Source organism: Apteryx mantelli, chromosome 7, assembly GCF_036417845.1.
Source record: "Apteryx mantelli isolate bAptMan1 chromosome 7, bAptMan1.hap1, whole genome shotgun sequence".
In the NCBI taxonomy this organism is placed as follows: domain Eukaryota; kingdom Metazoa; phylum Chordata; class Aves; order Apterygiformes; family Apterygidae; genus Apteryx; species Apteryx mantelli.
In genome coordinates, this window is record NC_089984.1 from 7,839,132 (window position 1) to 7,861,391 (window position 22,260).

At 37.8% G+C, this 22,260-nt stretch overlaps 1 protein-coding gene across 1 annotated transcript in view; it reads right to left on the minus strand.

Annotated features, from left to right (window-relative positions):
• MYPN (myopalladin) overlaps positions 1–21,098 on the minus strand; it is a 49,849-nt gene extending 28,751 nt beyond the window's left edge. The window contains exons 1-8 of the mRNA XM_013945628.2: positions 20,152–21,098; positions 9,854–10,029; positions 8,191–8,242; positions 5,969–6,116; positions 3,999–4,070; positions 3,650–3,791; positions 2,365–2,388; positions 185–301 (exon numbers count right to left, since the gene is read on the minus strand). Coding sequence (XP_013801082.2) covers positions 185–301; positions 2,365–2,388; positions 3,650–3,791; positions 3,999–4,070; positions 5,969–6,116; positions 8,191–8,242; positions 9,854–10,029; positions 20,152–21,098 — 1,678 coding nt within the window. The remainder of the gene's footprint in view (positions 1–184; positions 302–2,364; positions 2,389–3,649; positions 3,792–3,998; positions 4,071–5,968; positions 6,117–8,190; positions 8,243–9,853; positions 10,030–20,151) is intronic.
• Positions 21,099–22,260: the final 1,162 nt, after the last annotated feature.

Consider the following 22,260-nt stretch of genomic DNA (forward strand, 5'->3'; position numbering starts at 1 on the left):
CTGTGGGATTCACTCCGTAATGTTGCTGGCTCCTTCACAAGCGTCAGTGGTGTGCTTCGAACTGGGGAAGGGCACTGTGAAAAGGCAGCAATCTGTGCGTTGGATACGCGGCCTGGGCTGCACTGTGCCACAGCCTGCTGTGCTTACATTTACTGGCAAGCAAAGGACTAAAAGCATCTCTTACCTTTGACAGTTAGATGAGCTATACTAGATACTGTGCCATATTTATTGCTCGCGGTACATGTAAAACTGCCAGAATCTTCTGAGAATACTTCAGCGATTACCAGAGTACAAATTTCCTCTGCAAAGCATCAGAGCAGTGTTATTACTTTAAGCGAACGTGCATTGAACAAACACACAAAGACTCGGCTACCCTGGGGGACATTTCTTTAACGTTTTCCACCTTGCTCAGTTTGATTTTCGTTTCATCTGTATTAACAATTTTGGCAGGCTTTGTGTGCAGCAGCTGTTACCAGCATTGTGTGCAGCAGCTGGTACCCTCTGTGCTCCAACATGCCCAACCGAAGCGAGGAAGAACAGGTGTCAGCAGTGCTTGGAGAACATGAGAAATGTCCTCCTGTGCACATGAAATGCAGCCTTTCTCTCTGAAGAACTTAAAACTGAATTTGGAGAAATACAGTGGACTCTGACCTCGCAACTCACTAAAACGTGGGTTTTCTAAATCTGTTTGCACATTGAAAGATTAGTTATAATTAATTGGGAACAATTCAAGTTGAGCCACCCTGTAAGGTGAAGAGATGCAAAATGCATACGTTTAGGCCAGCATTTTTCAAAAGTGCCAGTGCAGCTTTGCAGGTAGGGGGGATTCTGCTAATTGTCCCTATGGAAAGTTGCCTTTTCCCTTCTTTGTGAAGACTCATGTAAGCACCAAAAATGTGTGTGCAAAATTGTACTAGGAAAAATGAAATTCTGTCTTGAAAAATCAATCTGGGGTTAGGATATTCCTGTCTGGGCAATATCTGGCATGTCTAGGCAGCAACTTCCAGCTGATGACTACCTATGGTGGTGGGATTTTACATATTTTGTTTGGTCAGGTAGCTGGGAAAGGGAGGAAGGGTAACCTTTCAAATATATTGAAATGTGGGCTGATAGCGTTTCTTCAGTAGTCAGTGCCTACTTTGCTACCGTTTTGCAAGAACCTTTCCTAAAAAAACACAGGTTTAATATTTTCTCAGTATTTCTGTAGAAGACTAAAGCACATTTAAATTTTTTTATTTCATATCATCACTGAGGAGAATCTAGTAGCAACACAGAGATTATTTGCTAACAGCTATAGGAGAATAATAGTTTATTATAGTACTAGGATTATAGAACTGATTTAAGGCATTATAGTGTCTAGTTTATAGTACTTGGATTTGCCAACCATTGCGTGCATGGAAATCCAGATTCCTTCTGAATGAGTAGCAGGCGATGAGGCAGTGACAACTGCACCTAACTGATTACCCTCTAAAAACTGCTTCACATTACTCAGCAGTGATGCCACTGGACAGTAAAGGAATGGCATCGGTGCGTTCTGGTGGAAGCTCCATTTTTTCCTTCTCAAGTCTAAGAGAGTGACATTGCAGAGAAAGGGAAAATACAGGATTTCTCGGAGTCTCTTTCAAGACACTTGTTGGGTTAAGAAACTTTTAATAGGGCAGGGAGAAGGGTTATGGAATTCCATATTCCATAAGAATTAAAACTCATTTAGTAATTTTCTCCTTAAGAGGGGCAGTTTTACTTTTTACCAGTGAAAAGCGTAACTACGAGAGTGATTGTCTCGTGGAGAGGTAATCAAAATCTGTAAGGCTTCTCTGCTCAAATCCTGCAGAGTAGCCTATGTTCTGCTCTGACCCTCAAAATTAGCAAATCCAGCCACTTTTACAGGATTTGCTGATACCAGGGGTGGAACACCTGATGTGACACTCTCGTATTACACTGGTAGGGAGCAAAGGGAATGGCTGACATGGCTAAACATCTGATGCAATGCTCCCTAACTGGTAAACCAGATAAAAATAGCTCAGTCCTACATCATCTGGTGTACTTCTGATCCCCAGATACAAGAGAGTTTCATACGTTCATTTTGTTAATCTTTAGCTCATAAGCAGGTAACAGGCCCTAAGACGGAATTGTGTCAAAGCAGAATAGAAACATTATTTTCTTCAAAATTATAAAATCAACTCAAGTTCTAGTGCATTTTACATCCTTTAAACATTCTACAGTGCAATGCATCTCACCAATAGCTACAGAACATTTTTAAAGTTACCTTAATTTAATTATGGAGTTAAAATAATTCTTATTTTGTGAGGTTAAATCACCATATTTATATAACCAAAAAGGAATAAACCTTTAGATGATACTCACCTGCTTCAGCCATAGATCGTGGTTCTAAAGGGAAGAACAGAATTAGTAGATTGAATATATTTACTTTTGCCAATACAATTAATTTTTTTCTTAAAGACTAACTATAAAGCTTGATCTTCTCTTTATGATGCAATATTCCTTTTGATGCAATTTTCTGTTTAAGAGATGGCAGAGACAACCAAGCCTTGTACTCAACAGTGTGTCAAGTCTACTGAATGTTTTTCCTTATTTCAGTTGGCTAAAATTTTGGTGAAATATTAGACTTAAACTTGAAACTGTTTTAATGAACCAGTGTTTGTCAAATTGAATCTTTTGCCTGATCTCTTTGTAGTTTCTCTTAGAACATTTACACTGAGATTTTCTACACCAACACAAGGTGCTGGAATCAGATCCTTAGTCAGAGAAGGTTTTGGTGGAAATATCTAGTTATATTTAATAATAAACCATTATATCTTCATGCTTATGTTTTATTTAGAATTTTTCTTTTGAAAAAAAAGTTCTTATTTACTATAATGCTATAGTGCACTATAGTATATTTACTACAGCACTTATGAACAGGAGGTAAATTCTGCACGAAGTAGTTTTTTGCAATCTTAGTACTATTTTAGTGTGTCTTGAAGACAGTTTCTGAAACTATTACACAGTGAAATCAAGTTATGATAAAACGTTGTTTCATTCAGATTTGTTTTAGTGTGAGGTTTAAAGGACTTCTATCAAGTTTTAGCAGTTATAGCATTCCAGAGAATTTTGAGGAAACTGCAGACATTGGGGCTACATTTGAAAATGATAGTAGGAGCATATATTTACAATATCTATCAGGTAGCGTGTGCGCACACATGAATGCATGAGCATACACATGTATCAAGTCACTTTTGCAGGTAAATAAGCAATTAACAGTCCATTAGCATTAGTATAATAGCACTTGACCTTAACTGAAAGATGGGGCACTTTACAGGCGATGGAACTATACGTAAATGGTTATGAAAAGAAAACCAAACACAGCAGAAATAAGACTGAGTCAGAAGAAGACACTGAAATAGCAGACAGAGGAAAGTAGAAGGCCAGATGATACAATAGTTTGGGGAACCTCAGACAAATACTACCTGTGAATATTCTGTTCAATTCACCCCCAGTTTTGGCTTTTGGGACCCAGTTTTTATTGTCATAAAATATGGCTTAGGTAGTTCTTCCTATTGTAATAAGAAATTCCAAGTGTTGCTAGGTTAGGAATTTTGTTGCGTGCCTATATTATGTTAGATCCAACAGTTCCACACAGGAAACATACTTTTCTGCAATATCCTAAAATCTGGCGAATCTGCTATCAGTGTTCCTTCTCTGTACCATTCAACCTTTGGGGAAGGAGCTCCTTTCACCCGACATTCAAAGACAACGAGCTGCCCTTCAGAAGCTGAAATATCCTGCAACATCTAATAGAGAGAATGAATAGACATGGTCAGTTTTATTGGTCCAGAAGTAATATTGATTTTCATAAGATTTCATAAAGCCACTTAAATCTTTGAATGCCTTAAAATGTATAAATAATTCCTTTTTTTCCTTTGATAGCTATAAAGTTTTAATTAGCTCTCCATACAATTAGCATCTTTAATTTTCAAATATGTCATAAAACAAATTACCTTTGTAAATACAGGAGCAGCTATTATAGGTCTTCCATCCAGTCCTTGCAAATAGTTAGTGGGGCTTTGAGCCTGTAGATTGCAAAGCATCACATGATGAAGTTCAGGTATACAGAGGATATTATTCCATATACAGGAGAAGCATGGTGTGTCCTTGCATGCTAATTAAATCTTTTGAAAGTTAATAAGCTCAACTACCACTCCTCTTGGATGTTAAATGGAGAGGGCTTCCCATTCATAAAGTAAAAATGTTATTCTAGGTTAACTAAATTCTGAGACTGAATATTGAAAAATGTATTGAGCTTAGGATAGCATTCCTGTTATAGAGCCTTAGACTAAAAAATCATTCAGGTGCTGTATACTGGAAATACAGAAAGTGTTTGTTTTTTTCCTAAGAAAATTGTGTTCCGGAAGGAAGTGGATACCTGACTCTATGCCGAATTGCAAGGTAAATCCTTGTAAGGTCACCTGAGCTCATGCAAAGTGTGTTTTATGCTCTTGGAATGGCACAAAAGAGATGTTAGCGGGGAAAAGTGCAAAACAGAATATTTAATGGGGTGAATAAAAGTTGCTCTCTTGTAGACTGCTCGTAGTGATCTTCCTGGATGGATTGCTGCCTGAGTACCATAAATGCTGTTTTAAAACATTGCCTTATTGTGGTAATCATGTCAAAAAAGACTTTATTGCAGTGTATTATAATACCCATCATTAATACTTCAGGAAGGCAAATCTATGTAGGCTGCTTGGTGTAGACCCCTTTTAGGCATCTGACTTACAAAATATTCCTGGATGTTAATAAGGGAAAGTTAAGTCATGTGTGTGACTGCTACTCTAAATCTCCTTTGCCAAAACCAAACAGATTTACAGAGGTGGAGTATCACCCTATTGATCTTCAGTGAAATCAAAATGAAATTACTTTCTCCCTGGCAAAACTTCCTTATATAACTTGATTAATAGCATTTTTCTTTTTGATGGGAATAGAAACTGCCCCAAATCAGCGGAATTAGTCATGCAGTATCTTTGGAGAACATAGACTAATTTTATAGGTAGTGTCTTATAAGCCAACAAGATTGAAAGTGGTAATTTTTGAGGCAACTATCAGTGCAGAGTTAGGCAACCTACATCAATATGTATTACAAAGGCTTAATTCTATTGTCATTGTAGTTGAAAGTAAACTCCCATTACTTCAGCTATTCTGTGCCCGTTTATTGGTTACCACCTAGTTCTAGGCTGTAGACCTTTTAAAGGCAGTTCAAAAGGAGTTTCTTGTTAACATTTCAGTTTTATGTGTTCATAACTTTTGAACTAAATATGGCTAATAATTCCTATTAGGAAAGAATCCATACTTCAGAGTATTCTGATAGTTTGCAACAGAAAGGACGAGAAATACATGCTAAATTAATTAGAAACTCCTCAATACGGATATTGAAATGTTATGTGCTAAACAAGCATAACTACATATAAAGTAAACATAGTAGTGAAATGATTTAGCCTAAAATAAGTCTCACATAAAGAAAACAATCTGAAGTGAGTTTTGTAGAGAGAGAGGAAAAAATTATCGTCTGTCACTGTTGGAAGCGAATGAGTCAGTGGGCAGTATGAAGACGCAAGCGAGCTTACTTGCACATCCGAGTGCCCTTCACGGCATGCAGGGTCTGACCTGCCGGAGTGCATGCGGTGCCTGCCACTGCCTGGGCTGCCGGCAGCTGCTCCGTTTGCTCACCGCCGCAGGGCTGCCTGCAACCTGGGGATGAAAGGTTCCCTTCCCTCTGCCAGGTGCTAAAGGTTAGCTGGCAGGCAGAGCAGCTCCGTGTACGTGACTACTGCATGCTTAGACCGTTCAAAGCTGAAGTTCAACACAGCAGAGCACAAACTAGGAAATTTGGGTGTTCTGAATCATAAGCTGTAGAAGAAATACCTTTTTAAGGCTTTTATTTTTCCTTGGAAGTACACCATATTGTTTCCCATACCTGATTAACTGGTATTGACGCAGGCTGAACCAGTACAGACACAGGCTGGACCATAGCAGATGATGCCCTGGAGGTTTCTTGATGCCTGGCTGCAGCTTTAGCAGCAGGAGATGCTGCATTCAAAGAGATGTCAGCTGGCTTTGGGGTGCTGTGAAATATGAACCAAAAAGAAAGTTCTGTTGCTTATAGTATTCTTGTGTAGCTGGAAGCTGGAGCTACGTGTGTCCCCTAATTATGTCCTTCCCAGCTCCATGGCAATCCCAGCCTCACTTCTGGGATTGGATTCCAATTGATCTAAACAGATATGTACTCCCAGGTAAATTGCATTTTGTAAGAATTGGGCTGCATATCACTCATAGATACTTCAGTTATGCCAAATGTAATAAAATGGCCTGGATTAACTCAACTGTGGCTTGAAAGCTGCTCTCATCAGCTCAGAGCAGCGTGGAAGGGCAGTGCCAGTTTCTCAGTTGTGCACGCTGCTCCCTGAGATGTGTGAAGATATGAACCTATAAGGTAATGGAAATACTTTGGTCTGCTTAGATACAGAATCAATAATTTTCTGCTGAAAAAGTAGAGAGAGAAGTTTTCTGACAAACATCTGATGGAGTTGTGGTAGTGTACAGGTTGGCACCTGTTCACTTCTGTTAGGTTGTTTCTATATGGAAGTAAAACAGCTGGCCCTATTTATTTTTACTGCTAAGTGGAATAACGCAAACAATGAAGTCTTTTTACTCCGTTTCTTCAAGTATTGCATTGGCTGCTCTGGCATGTAGCATGGGCCCCTCAGGAAAGCCAGCCTTCAAACCGGAGAAAGCCTTACTCGGGTTGAATGTACAGTTGCTGAGATCACTGATTTCTCATTCGAAATTTAGAACATTTTTAGCAGCTGTTCTCATATTAATTCCCTTCAATTACAGGTGTCCAGGTTCTTGTGATGACAGCTGGAAGCTAAGCAAAAATAAAAAGATGCTCTATTATACCCAAACCTTATCTTTTATGATTCTATCATTTGAAGACATCCAGCTACAGTGTCAGAGCGGCGTTTCTTTTTTCTTAAGAAATACAGAATGCAACACATTTCTTCAAAATTTAATGAGGTAAGCAACCTAGAGATGCCATCAAATGATCAGGATCATGGTCAACGCTACATTAGCATCTAATGATGTGAATGAGAAAACAGTGTTATACCTGAGACATTTGGAAAAGTCTGAGCTAGAACTATGAAAACTTAGCAACTGATCCCAAAACCTGTGAGCCTTTCTTGCTCTGATGTTTTATATTAACCCCTAAATTTGTCAAAGTCAATGAACCAATCCAATCTGGAGTATTTTATGACTTTGAGGTAAAAAATCACGTAAGATTGGATTTGCCTTATGTTGGCTTGAGGTCAGTCAAACACACTGTAGTATTTTGTCTTGTATTTTAAAAGAAAATGAAATATGTAGTGAATATAACCTGCTTTAATAAATAATGAAAAAAAATGGGAATATAAGTCTATCTGATCAAAATTCTCTCTTTGTGAAGCACTCATTGCTTTTGGGATTGGATTCATGTATACAAAGGAGTTCAAAATAAAACATCAATTCTTTTGGTTTTCAACCAGTCTGACTATCTTCCCAGTTGCTAGAAGGACTTCTATTGATTCTAACAGCATTGGATCCGGTTCTAAATGCACAGGGAATGGATTTCACTTTGGAAAAAAAAAATTCTGAGGCTTTAGGTTAAATGTGTCTGGCAGTTTTTCTTTCCTATATACTCATCAATTCAGTTAACTCCAGTTCACGTATATTAATTTCCTTATATTAAATCTAAGTAGTCCATGAATAGTAATTTTCTGCCAAAGCCTTCATGACATATTATATTTCCATGTGAGAAATTTTACTGCACTGTATTTTCAAGGCAGACACTTAATGCAGTATTTAAGTCAGGTGTAGTCAAACAGCATCTGTTTTAGGAAATTAATTTTAGTAGCTTAATTTAGCATATTTCTTCTTTTGTCTACATTTAATATAAAAGTTTCAAATAATATTTTAAAGTTTGTTTGAGCACACAAACATATGCCTATTTGTAAAACAACAACAACAACAAACCCAAAACCAAAGCTTAACATGTTGGAAGCTGCAAAATATTAATGGAAACCAAAATTTCTGCACTTACTTGTGTGTTGTTTTTTTTTTAACTATGAGAAATATGGGAGATTTAGTGTATTTCAAACTTACTGATCCATTTCGTCTTTGATGGGTTCTCCTTCAGACTCAGAAGAGGAGACTCCTACAAAAAAAAAAAGAAAAAGAAAAAATCACTTAGCAGAGTGATTTTTGGAGAAATTTGTCTAAGAATCATGCAAACCTTTACTAAGACTTCCTCTAGAGCATTCTAAGGATATATATTATAAAGCTATGCCAAAAGAAAGAATCACATTGCAGTGGAAATTAACCCAAACTGCATACTGTGTAAGATGCAGAATTGCTATTGACATAATGCAGATTTAGGACAATATGTAATTGAAATGAGGAAAACATCATCCAAGAGTGAATTCCCACCTGGGTGCTCCTCAGCTTCTCTTTAAAATGACCCTAGTATGATTTAGTCTTTGATTGCTGCTCTGGGTCAAGTAAGAGCTTTTTTCTCAGATACCTGATTCTACGAGTAAAAGAAAAAAAAAAAAAAGTGTGGAGGAGAGAGCACTCTGGAATCACATCTATTATTCTTATGCTAGTGCCTTGTAGCGCAGTCTGGAGAAGAAGACTTTAGCTGAGTTTACTAACAGCTGTCTTACTGAGGCATTTTACACTTCTGATTCAGCCTTCACTGCATCTGGAACGTGCACTTTCTCTGCGCTCCCTGCCAATGAGCATCTCCATCAGCCGTGGCTTCCATCCAGCCTCCACTGAGTTAGGTAAAAGCAGGCCTTGGCCCCAGTCTTGAGAACTAGTAAATCCCTGCCAAGCACAGAGATCACCCATTAATGTCAGGGGCAGTGCAAATGCTAAAAAAAGGATTTGTCCTTTCACTGTCAGATTGGAGACGTGAAAGAAGAAAAACAGCAAGGGAAAAGTACCCTTGCATTCAGTAGGGTAGGTACTTTAATTTATGAATGGTCCCACTGTTGTCAGTGGTGGTACTCACAGTATGATATTTCTCTGCCTGGCAACTGAAGAAATACAGAAGGAGAAAAAAAGATTCTGTATGTGTATTTTAAATTCGCAATCCTGTTAGCACAATGATGGATGCAATTTAAAATCTTACCAAAAAAAAAAACCTGACAGAAAGACATATAACAAATATCTTAAGCCAGGTAGGATATATTAAATAACGTAAGGGGAAAGAAGAGACTTAAATTTGCTGATACATACTCTGTTTTGTTTGCAGCATCTATTGCGCAAGTAAAAGATCAAATTGCTAGCATGTATTTTGGTTACAAGGTCCCAATAGCAGGTTAGGATCAGACTACTTTCACATTTTTCTCATTGAAAAAGGCGAAAGCCATCCTATATTCAATTTCTACTAATGGCTGAAGGGAAAAGGGATTAATAAGAATTAGATACAAAGATAAGGCTTCTTTTATTTCCCTAAAGTAACCACAGACAAAAAATATAGGGTGGCATCAGAATCTCTATATTTTTAGACTTTCATCTTACAATGAGATCTATTCAATCTCTGGGAAGCAACACAATAAAAATACATGTAACAGGAAGTCATAATACTTGTTTGAAGGGTGTTTTATAGTGAAATAATAAATGTGTTAATAAGGACTGAAACTGTTAACTTCCTGCCAAGTATTCTGTGCAACAAATCTAATATACAGTTACTATACAAAATACCTAATTGTATCATAATCTTGTATTACCAATTTCATTCCGCAACAATTGCTAACGTTACCTTCTATGTAAATCTCTGCAGAAGTGGAGTCTGTTCCATAGATGTTTGAAGCAAAGCACGAGTAACGTCCTGTATCCTCCTCAAAAGCTTCAACAATAACCAAGGAGTGGCGATCTCCTGCCTGGATAATTTGAATGTCTGGTGAGTTTTCAAGTTCCTTTCCTTCACAATACCACCTGTAAGGCAAAAAATGTTGTTTATCTAGGCAAACAACTTGACAACTAGAATGACAATGTCAGAAGTCTTTCTCACAATAAAACAGGTGGGTTTTTGCCTGAGGGTTTAGATAGGGTACTGCAGGCAAATTGAATCAACAGTCATAGGAATAAACTATTTATGGTTTTCAGACTATGTAGTTGCAGTAAATAACAGAACTCCTTTCTTTGCCATATTTAAAACATATTAACAAACTAGTTTACATAAGTGAGTCTAGCAAATACTCTTCTAGATATACAGATTTCATTGGGAAAGTAGAAGAAAAGAGAGTTCTGAATTTGAAACACTATCAATCCAGCTCTGAATTCCTCTTGAGATACATTCAGATCTGTATTGTGGCTTAAATCATAGCAAAAATAACTGAATAAACAAATTTCCCTCCAACTTGGGATTGCAAAGTTCATGTTGATTTAAGATGTGACTGAAATTTACTGTAATATATCTGTATTTTTAGACAAGTGGCAGAATTTGAATAGCCAAACGGAGGTGCGTTCACCTTTACCCTATCTCGTCTCATAAACATAGATGTATATAAAACGCCTACAAACAATCTTTGTGTTTTCTGTTTATTGTTGCTTTCTTAACAAGGTATGGTTGGTTATGCATTTCGTGCATATGGGTTGTCATACTGCTGGAAAATTTTTCATACAATTGATTTTTTAAAATTTATTCAATTGTTTCACCAACTATAAATGGTAACTTGGTAAAAGTGCCTCCTAGCCTTTTGATATCTACAAATGCTGTAAAAGCTATGAGAAACATATTTATTATCATATTTTTCAGCAAATTATACTAGTTGTGGAAAAGCTGAGGACAGGTATTTCAATAATAAACTATATTAATGAGTATTTCCTAGCTCATGCTATAAGGTACTTTGATACATTTCCATCTCAGATCATTAAGAAAAGCATTAATAAATACATTTGTCTAACCATTCAATTGTATTTGCCTCTTGGAGGCACAACTTTTTAGAGCAGTTTGTGATATAATTTGGCCGTGAAGAAATCCCCAAGGGAATATCTTGGCAAAAAAGTATAAGGCAAGTCCATACCATGGAGAACCAGAATCTAGTAGAAGCATAATGTAGAACTGAAAAGTGAGCCTCCAAGGGCCTGTGAGGTATGAGGGAGTACAGAGCTGGAACTTAAATGCTGATTACATAGCTAAGAAGTAAACCGTGCACTATTTGTGCACCATCAATCCTAGCCATCCAGTGTGGCTTTCTTAAAGTAGACAGGGTATTCCCCAGTCTACTTGGAGTTGCATATTACTGTAATCTGTAGCTGTACAGTCAACTGACTTGGGTGTACAGCCTGGAAACTGTATGGGTCAGTCTTCTGCAGGGGAGTTCCTGCACGGTAGAATGAATCACCCTGCTTAACACAAAATTCCCTTTTTACAGGACAGTACTTTGTAGCTAGAGAGCTGGAGCTTAAAGTCTTGTTTTGTGTCTGCATCTGTTTGCTTATCCTCTTTTAGAGTTGGCAGCCTCTGTTGTAAGAAGGACTGAAAATTGGTCTTAGAAAACAACCTTTATGGAAATAACACTTTCAATTGCAACAGGCAGTCACGTAAATATTATCATGTTAAAAAGAATGAGAATAGGGTGTCAAATGCCCCAGCTCTTTTCCCTGACATTTCACAGCTGATGTACAGATTTGCTTCTGTAAAATACACTCACATCCCTCTTGCAGTTTTACCAGTGAGAAGCTGGCACTGCTTTATACGGACAACTTCAACCAAAGTTACCTGGTTCTCTTCCAGGTAACTGTTCTCTAATTGAACATTAGAGTTGTGATAGACAAGCTCGAGGACATGTGGCAACTGTACTTTAAAATGTTACCAGCCTGATGTTGGTTTCTTTGCCGGAAATTACTCGCTAAGAAGCAAGGGTGGCAGATGCAGGTGCATTCCCAGGCCACGTGCCTCAGTTCGGCTCTAATGAAAATGAGTTTGCTCTAAGACACTAGAGGTATGGATCTAGGATAAATGAACATCTATATCACTTTTGCTAAATGTTAATAACCTCCAAAAGAAGGGGCTGTGCAGTCAGGAGGCTACAGCTGCATCTTAAATTGCCACAACTGTTTGCTTGAAGTGAATGTGAGCCAGAGCCGTAAGGGAATGTTCCTCTGTCCCTCTGCATTTTGACTTAGCTCATTTGGTAGGTTTTCCACCACTCTGGTGGACAAACTGAGATGCTCTGAGATACTTTCTGTCAGTGAGCAGTCTGCCTAGGACAGCCACTTCGCTCCAGGATGGCTTTCAGCAGCCTTTCACGCTACCTCTTAAGCCTCAAAGAACTTTGTTGAAGGCATTTCACAATACAGCGTGAACAGCTCTCTGGATATTTTCCAAATCCAGGCAATGTGCAGCACCTTCGGAAATTTAAGAGACAGCTGTCAATATACAAAGGGAGTAACGACATCAGCACATGCCCTCGGATACCAGGGGGGTTAGTACACATAACAAGATAAATAAGAACTTACTAGGTGTTCTGGCTCAGACTACAGGTCTAACTAACCCAGCATCCTGTCTCTGACAGTGGCCAAAAGAAGACACATAGGGAAGAATGTAAGAACAGAGCAAGTACATATATAAGAAATGCATATATTTCTCCTGAGTATCTACCTAGTCTTCAAACATCTTTTTTTAGAATGTCTGAGGGAACACTGTGAAATAAGTGTAAAAAGGCAAATTCACTGGTCTTAAAAAGATTGTCTATAAACTGATGGATTTAATGGATTTCACTATCACTATATATATATATATATATATATATGTCACTATTATTATTATTTTACTATCTATTACTTCCTAGTAGATTAGATTATAAGGTTCTTTGCTAACATTTTCCTTTGCAAATCCTACTTTTTATTCCTGTATGGTCACTTAATCCTGTCAATAGTTTAGGTATATACATATTTATTTTGAAAGAGTTGGTTTTCATTTCTGTTCAAAATATATTTCCTTTCAAAATAATGATTTTTCTAACTTTTTTCCTTCTGATTGAGCTGTAATTCCACCACAGTCCAAGGATCTTCAGATCCTCTAATACAAACCCCTTCAAACAGAAAGAACAGCTACATTTATTTTAGATTTTGCCCATAATGACTTGCCCAAGTCAGTTATTTTCCCCACTAGTAATTAGCTATAGCCTTATTTTGATGGCCTGTGCTCCCCAGAAGTTCGTATTACGTTTGCTGTTCTGTTCAGACATGTAGATGCAGACACCACACCTAGCAGTGGAGATGAAAGACAAGGCACTTGGTATTCCAAACACAAACAGCTAATGCTTGCAATAAAGCAACAGCTCTACCAGCTGTGGGTAAGTAAAGGAAAATTTTAGCAGTCCCGAGGGAGAAGTACAGTAATGTGCACTACCAGGTTGGCTGAAAAGGTCCTTTGAAGATGATTAGTGCCTTTTTTAGGTTCCAGACACAGAAATTATATAGGATTCCTGAGATCCCAAAGGGCAAATTTTTTGATTTTATACATGGTTTATTTTTCTGTTGTGTTCAAGAGTTGCAAGTGGTGATAACTGAGGATGGTCACGTTTTCAGGAGAGAACACCTAGGGTTCATGCACAGTTGTGTGACTACAGTCACAAATTGGGTATTTGAATGTGCAAATGGCCATTTGGATGTGTAATTCATGTAGGCAATTGTGTAACTTGGGAGCTGAGTCATGGCACTTACTCATGTCTTTTTATATACCTACCTCATGCCTCTTCCTTATGATGTAGTCTTGTTTTATCATGTTAGCTTTAGCACTTATGAAAAACTATTAAAGAGAGGAATATCTATGTTCTAGAATTTGATCTCATTTTCAGCAGCATCTTTTCAGAATGTTAAAATAACTTAAGCAGTACAGTAATATTGTATTTTGGTGTCCTCTCAAATGTGATTCCTCACTCAAGTGAAACAAAGCAAAACACATTACACGAAATGTTGTGATATAATAACCAGTAAGATATAAGAACTCTTTGTGTTCCTACTGATCAGCTTTTCCAATCAACCTGTTGTGTTTGCGTAGATAAGTCTGTATTGCATGCCTTTGTGAGGCAAAACCTAATTTCCTATAAGCAAAATTAAAAACAGGTTTTGCCTCTTTGCAAGCTATTTCTCCCAGTTATTTTAGTAATACATGAGCAGTATATTCCTTTAATAGACTCAAACAGACGATGAAGCAGGATTGAGATACTTCTTTTCTTTGCAGTTATTTTTTCCTTTGACCAGTCCAAAATTTGCAATGTAAGTGATTTAAAACTTCAGGAGTAAACTTCTGTTTCAAACCTGGGTTTAGTTTTCCTATGCAATTTGCTCTTTAGTCACTAATTTCATGTTACTTAATGTTAAATTATTTTGAGATAAAGCCAAGAAAAAGAGTGTGGTAAAGATGCATTATCTTTTTGCACTGCTTATAAGTGAAGAACAATTATTTCTGTCTTGTAAGCTTTAGGGAAATCTTTGGTATGGCTGCTTATTAACTTTTTATTTTATTCCTACCATCGAAACATTGTACTTGGTAGCAATGAAATGTCATTTACAAGAGGAGTTCTGACATTGAGATACGTGACATGACTAAAGTAGCAATACTCTCCGTTGCTGACATTTCATTCCTGCCATGAATTGTAATGATAGCTTCATCATACAAGGCAGGTTCACATTAAGCACAGGCAGTGTCATCCACTGTGCCAAATTCATCCTAGGTATAAATCCATTGACTTGATTGGAGTTACACGTAACAGAAGTTTGGCTCTCTAGCCTCGGAGTTCTAAAACAGATAACTGCTTTCATTTGGCAGAAGGAGAAAAAGATTCTTAATCGATCTTATGTGATTTTAGTGTCTCTAAAATCTGTAATTAATTGCAGATCTGTTTTCCTTAACCAAAGCGGTGCTAAAATGCACCTTTTATGCTATCTATGCCTATGTTAAAGAATGCTTTCATGGAAACCGTATGACATACAGCCTGTTTTTAGAACATCAAATCCTCATGACACTTCCAGGATGGCTGTGTATGCCAAACCATGCAACGTGATTCATAAGTAAAATTAACCTAGGAGTGATGAGCCAAACAGTTTGGAGAAATGTAGGCACCTCTGAACTTGAAGGAATAAGGAGTGCTCTCCTCACGGAGAGGAGTGAATGTCATACCTATCATTAGTCACATAGAAACAGAGCTGTAAAAGGAAGCTTGGGAAGGAGGTCATCAAAACCTTCAATTCTTTGCAAATATGCCAGACACTTCTCTTACATGCTTATTTCTAACCTGCACTATAGTCAGAGTAAATTAATCAATCAATAATTGTGGAAATGTTCTTTAATTGTGAGCTAATGTTTGAGCCCACTACAAGCCCATGTACTATAGGATCAATCTCTATTCCTCTTTTTTATGTCACTGCATTTATTCATTATGACACTGCATGATGATACTTTAAAAAAGGAGTAATATTTCATTGAAACTTCTTTTTAGATAGACAGGCTTAACCAGCTTTCTCTAATGGTATGCTTAGTTATGTTTCTCTAAAACATGTGGGCTTATTTACAATGATACTAGCCAGTTTTATATTAAGGCTGAGTTACCTTTAGAAAGATTTGGACAGGTCTATATTGAGCCAAGCAGGTTTTTAGCACTTCATGTACTTATACTTTCAATCAGTTCCCAGCTTGTTCTCTTGCTCCTCCATCCAGTTTTCTGTCCCTGACTGAGCCCTCCTATATACCAGCTAGTTACCCTCCAAGCCTGTAAATTATACTGCTTTTACCACTGCCAATGATATTTTGACCCTGATCCATCATGTATGTCATTTACACCATTTTTTACATCATCAGTTGTTTTGTACTTCCTCATTTTCAAACATAGTATTTTCCATGGTATTTCCATCATATTTTCGAGTCCTTTCCATTCCTGTGATATATCAGCTTGTTTCTAAACCTCTTATCTCTCTTATAATCCAAACTATATCAGTATAACCATCTGATTGCTCCTAGCGGTGACTGAGAAACTACATGACAGAGCTTGCTGAATCTTGTTCTTGTTTCACAATGTTCTGGATTCCCACAGTACCACTCCTACATTATAAGTGTATACACGATGAGCATTATAAGTACCTTATGATTTATTTCTGTGATTAGGAAGTCCAGTGTAAGTGACAGAGGACATGGGACATAGTCAAGCATGAGCTGGCACATGAGTGTCCAAGGGAAACTTGTTTACCGAGCAGGGCCTTCAGCTAGGTTGAGGGAAGAAGAAATCATGCCTTAGAGCCAGCCAGCATTAAGCTTTCTTTCATCAGTTGCTGCCTTGTCAATTATTCCTTTCTTGGGACTGCTGATTTTTGTATCTATCTTGTTTGTCTGTTAAATACCTCTCTCCCTTCCTTGCATAGATCCATAGATTCTGAATTAGCCATAAACCTCAGAAAGCTGTTACCCTCAAAGCAAGGTGGTTGCCAGTTCTAAGCCTGGCGCTGGAGACAATTCAGCAGCTACAGCCAGCAGGATGCCTTCTTCACTACTCTGGAAGCTCTGAGCAGCAGGTCAAAGACAAGCACTATTTTTAGTGAACAGTGCATTCTCACAATTCCCATGGTTTGTGGAACACATACCCCAAAGTATGTTATTTTCTGGTTTCCTTTTGCTGTGACAGTGACTAAAAAGGCCATGATCACTGGCAGCATATGAAAATTTATCACTTAGGCAAATGGATTTCTTTACACCCTTTCATGGAGTTACTCCTACACATCGGAGCTGAAAGAATCTTGAATGAACAGGAAAAAAAATTTGTTAACAATTATAATCAGGAAACTCTTTTCAAGCAGCTAACCTTCCGAGCTTTCTCCTTAATACAGCATGTATGAAAACACACACACACACACGCACACGCACATGCACACACACAGGGAGGGAGAGAGAGTTCAAACTTACCCCCTTGTGACTTATCTTTTGTTTGTTAGTTTAAATTGTGAAACTGAAACCTGAGCCCAATCTTTCCCTTTTTCTTGGCGGCTTGGGGCTGATTTTCCCAATGGGACTTCTTTGTCTCTGTCCCTGCCTCCCTTGTCTAGGGCAGCAGCACCTGAGTGAATGATTTCAGGGTAAATTAGCCTCTCTCTTCCTTCATGCACTGAAACCCTCATGCCCTGACAGGCTGCAATGAATGCAAGGTGCCTTCCCTTCTGTCGCTTCATTCAGAGCATGCTTGAGCAGTTAATGCAACTGGCAGGAGCCTCATATTCTCTGGTAACCTGTTTGTGTGCCCATGCCCTTAGAAAGGTACCCAGTCCGTTTTGGACTTCTGGGTTAGCTCTTCTAAGACCCTGCTCTGGCTACAAGCGTGAGCCAGCAGAGCAAGGGGGCATTTCTGTTTGGTGCTGTGCAGTGCCTGACTGCAGTGTATTATCAGTGGAAAAGGCTGGCCGATACCTGTTTTATGAAAGTGTAATGGCTCCCATATTGACTGTCATGCACATGAGTAGCTTAATCTATTATTAAAAATAAACCGAATCAAATGTTGAGATAGAAATTTCAGTGGAAAAGCTTCAGTTTTTTGGGGACAAAAATAAACCCAGCTTACAAAGATCCTGTCATGCAATTCCATGAAATCAAGCAGTCCCTGAACTGAGTGCAGAGGCGTCCTGGCCATCCGTGGATCACCATGGGACGACTCATTGTTCTGGGTTTTCTGATTTGCCCTTGTGAGGCTTCAGTGACTTTATAGTTCAGCTTCTAATTCAGATACTTGTTAAATGCCTAAACTTAGATGGCATGAATACCCCATCAGTTTTATGTTGTATCAAAGGCATAGGTATGGTGCACTTTTAAGAAGATGGTGCTGTGGCCTTCTGGAGAAATGTATATATTTAACAGTGTGTGCCAGAGCATATGTGTATAAGTGAGCAAGTCAGTGTTCTTTTCTGAATACAAAGAAAGCGGGATTGAGTTTGTGTACAGATGTATACACATAAGAGAAAATTATTTCAGTTGTTTTCATTGTATTATAAATAGTGAACAATGAGAGAAGAAAAAGTTATTTCTCATGTCTAGGTTAGGGATTCTATTGACATTTTTAATATCAAAAGGTATTATCAAGGCAAGTGGCTGGAGAAATCAGTCTCAAAATCTTTAGAAGCAAGAGATGTCTTCAGAGAAGGGTGCTAATATCTAGGGTATGGTAATATTCCCTGTCTGTTCAGCTTTTCTGTCAAAAAAGTATATTTCTGGCACTGTTTTCTTCTTTGATCAGACTTCTCTAAGGCCTTCAGTTTAAGGGCTGAACTCAATACAACATTTGTAGCAGTGAGTTTGGACACAAAGCATAGTAGAAAGCATATTCTTCCTGAACAAGATATTTCCCTCCAGCTTCAGCACAGATACCTGTTTTATAAAGAAACTATTTAGTCTTTTAGATATTTACATTTCTGTCATGGACAAGATACCCAGTGTGGCATCATGGGTCAAGGTCTTGTTAGGGATTGAGAACCTATGGGTTGCTGCTGAAGGCACTAGTGGGACAAAATAGTCTGACAGTCACAGTTCAGAAGAGGAACCTATAAGCTGGGAAACTTCTTGTCTTCATGACAAGATTGTCCATAACTGAAGACAGGCCAAAACAAGAGGATTTGTTTGTAGATCCTTGTTCCTATATCTTTAATAATGTGTTATAAAAGCTTCTTTCTTCTGAAAATATAGCAGCTGGTGTGTCACAAATTGTGTCAGAAATCCAAGGGAGTGGAAAACAAAGATTTTTTACCACACAAATCTTTGGAGCGTCCATCTTTGGACATTGAGATAGTTATCACTTGATGATGGTGCCTGTTAATTTGGTGAGAAAGATGATAAAGGTGTTGACTGCGGTAGAAGTGGTAGTAGTGCTGTACCCATCTTTGCCTAAGTATATAAGGAAGTCAAGGACTGTAACGAGATTTCATTAGATGAGCTGACAACTGGAAAACGTGGACCATCTGTGAAGCTCAGAGTCCCTTAATTAGATGCTGAAGACACAAACATTTCTTTTCAATATTTAGAAAAGCAACAGAGATTTCTAAAAAGCCAAGAAAAGGACTGGCAGCCATCTAGACTAAAGCTATTTATGATACTGCAGATGTTAGACAGGATGAAAATACGTATAGCACTTTTCTAGAAGATAGATAGAATTTTCCTTTCTTTTGGATTTGTGCAGTTCCAGCAAAGGAAACAGAATTCCACCATTGTAAATGAGAGGTAAATTTGGCCCTATGAGCTCTGCATGAACAAATTTAGATTTAGAAATACCGATGAGATCTAAGAATTTTTGAGATAAATACAAAAGTTATAATAATCTGTTTCTTATTCCATTGATGTCACTGATGAATAAAGTGTAGCTCTTTCACGTTTCCTTTCATCTCCAGTGATCTGTGCAAATATCACCTATTTGACCTTCAAAATCCTCATAGATATAGGTGAAAACTGTAGCATCGGATTTAGCAGGCTAGTCACACAACATGAATAAGTATCAGTTAATCAGGGTGTTTTATACACAGTAAAACAGAAGTGATTTTTTCAAGGTCATACAGGAATTATTGTCAGAATCTGAATTAGAATTGAGCTGCTCCTGGCTATTTGTGTAATGACTGAAATGAACTCCTTTCTTTTCTATTCATTTATGGAGTTTTTTTGTTTATAGGAACCTATATTCACTCATCTCAAATACCTTCAAACATCAGCCTGAGGTCTCATGGCCATTGGTGTTTTTAGCTGGTATACACAATCAATCACTCTTTTTATTTCCATAAAGATAACTAGTATTTCTCATTCAGGTGGTAGCACTTTCTTTTAGTTATGAAAGTACAGCTTTTTAAAAACAGTTCTCTAAAATTCAAAGACGACAATATGTGCCCCAGAATGTATTGTCTTAAAATATAGGCAACCTTTTGTATGATTTGAAGAAGGTAGTTGTTTTTCTTAATCAGTTTTGATAACCAAAATCAAAGGACTTCAGCTACAGACTACTGAAACATATACATCAAAATGTCTGAGAAGGGTAAGGCATACACCTAATGGTACAGAAATACAAAACGGCAAGTGCAGAATATGTTTACCTGACTTCTGGTGCTGGGATTCCTACCACAATGCAGTCCAATTGCACTTTGGTTCCTTCAGGAACTTCCCTGCTCTTCAGTTTTTGAGTAAAGCGTGGTGGTTGTCCAATGGGCTCATCAGAATATGCAGATGCAGATTCTGACTCTGTTTTTAACTCTGCACTTGCTAACTGATTGATAGATTCCAAGTCTGCTGTCTGTTGATCATCTATTTTTTCAAACGATTTCTCTGGTTTATTTTCCAAGTCTTGAGATACTGGAATGGAAAGTCTTTCTCTGTTTTCTGATGTACTAGAAAAGCTAGAGCTACCTTTTTGAGCAGGCTTATTCTTAGAATCAATTTTGCTCCGGTAGTTTTTGCATGTTCGAGGTCTTATTCTTTCTGAGTTGTGAGCTTTGAAAAGTGACGAGAGCTCCTCAATAAAATCGGCTGCCTTGTTTAGGAATTCCTTTTTCGATTCTGATTCAGAAGGAAGATGCTGTTTCTTCAGATCTTGAGAGCTCCCTTTGGAGCCCTTTGTATCTCTGACATGGTCCTGACAAAAGTTTGAGTGCAGGCCATTGTCTGACGTTTTCAAAGCTGTAGACTGGGCCATTTGTTTGTTTGAAACTGTTTTTCCTGTGTTTTTCAGCGGATCAGAGGGATGATGTGAACGTGCCTGAAGCTCTTCCCGTTTAGTTTCAAGTGGATTCTGATCAATAGCTTGTCTTGCAAGGTTTACACTTTGATCTAACTCTTCTTGGTTCAAAAAGGCAGAGAGATCTGGAAGGTCATCTTGGGCAGCTACCTCATCTGAATCGCCAGAAGTGTTGCCATAATGGAAATTATGTGAAGCTGGTTCTGATCTACTTCTTTCTCTGTTCCCTTGGTGTTTAGTTTCAGCTAAATAACTTTCTCTCAGAAGTTGAGATATTGAAGTAGAGGATTCTAAACTGTCGTCTTGCATGCTGTCAACAAAAAGGACAAATAGGAGCACACCTTATCAATAGCAAATTTGTTGATTGCACAGAATCACAGGCTTCTGAAAAGCAGAACACAACATTTTCAAAGTCCATCTGTGTGCTGACTATTAACTTGTAAGGATGGCCTTGTTTTACAAAAAGCCTGCTTCTGTACACACTCAGCACCAGGTACTATTGCCTTTACTCAGTAAAATCCATTTTTTATTGCTTTTTACTATGGGTAGCATGTATGGTTAAAGCAACTCCAAGTATAATAATTTGTTCCAGGCAAAACATCAACAACAGAGGTATTAACTGAGTTTCAATGTGAAAATCTTTCTGATTGCTGATGTGTGAGCTAAGAATCAGGCTCATCAGATAGATTAAATGCTGGGTATTTCAAGGACTGAAAGTTGTGGGGGAACGACAGTACTTTTAAATTAAATAAATTTAGCTTGAAAGACACTGAGGTAATAAGTAAATGAACCCTCAAAAGCATTTGAGGGATGAGAGGAGGAAGGGAAGGGGGACAGAAACAAAAATATTCTATAGTGACAATTCTTCTCTTAAAGATATTGCATTATAGGAAACAATAATGGTGTTCAGTGTACTATACCTTCTTAAATTAAGCATTATTTCTAATGAATTATCTATTTACAGTAAGTAAAGTAGAGAATTACATCATTATTCAATATGAACATCACTTGTACTGTAGGCCTTTCAAAATCATTATCTTACATCATGCTGGTTCTGAAAAAATGTACCACCAATGAGAAGACAGTATTGGAAAGCCCAATTTTAACCTGACTGCCTGATAAGTGAAGCTAATTCTTCCCTTTTGATACTTAAGTCAGTACTTCTGCATGTTATTCTCCCTTTTATCTACACAAGAGCCAACATGAACGTAGAGGGTTCAGACATCCTATTAACACAATCCTCTTAAGGTGGCTTAATTATGAAGACAAATACTATTCACAACCTTTCAGAGAGATATTGAAACAAGTAAATGCATGACTATTAACTGAATCTGTTTCTCAGAAGATGCAGTGCACAGTATCTTTTCCTGCTTCATTTATGGCTCTCACAGATGAGCTCTGGCAAGTCTTGCTGTGATGGTTTCAAATATTACTACACTGAGGTTTCTGATTTGTCCCATTGCAGAAGGTA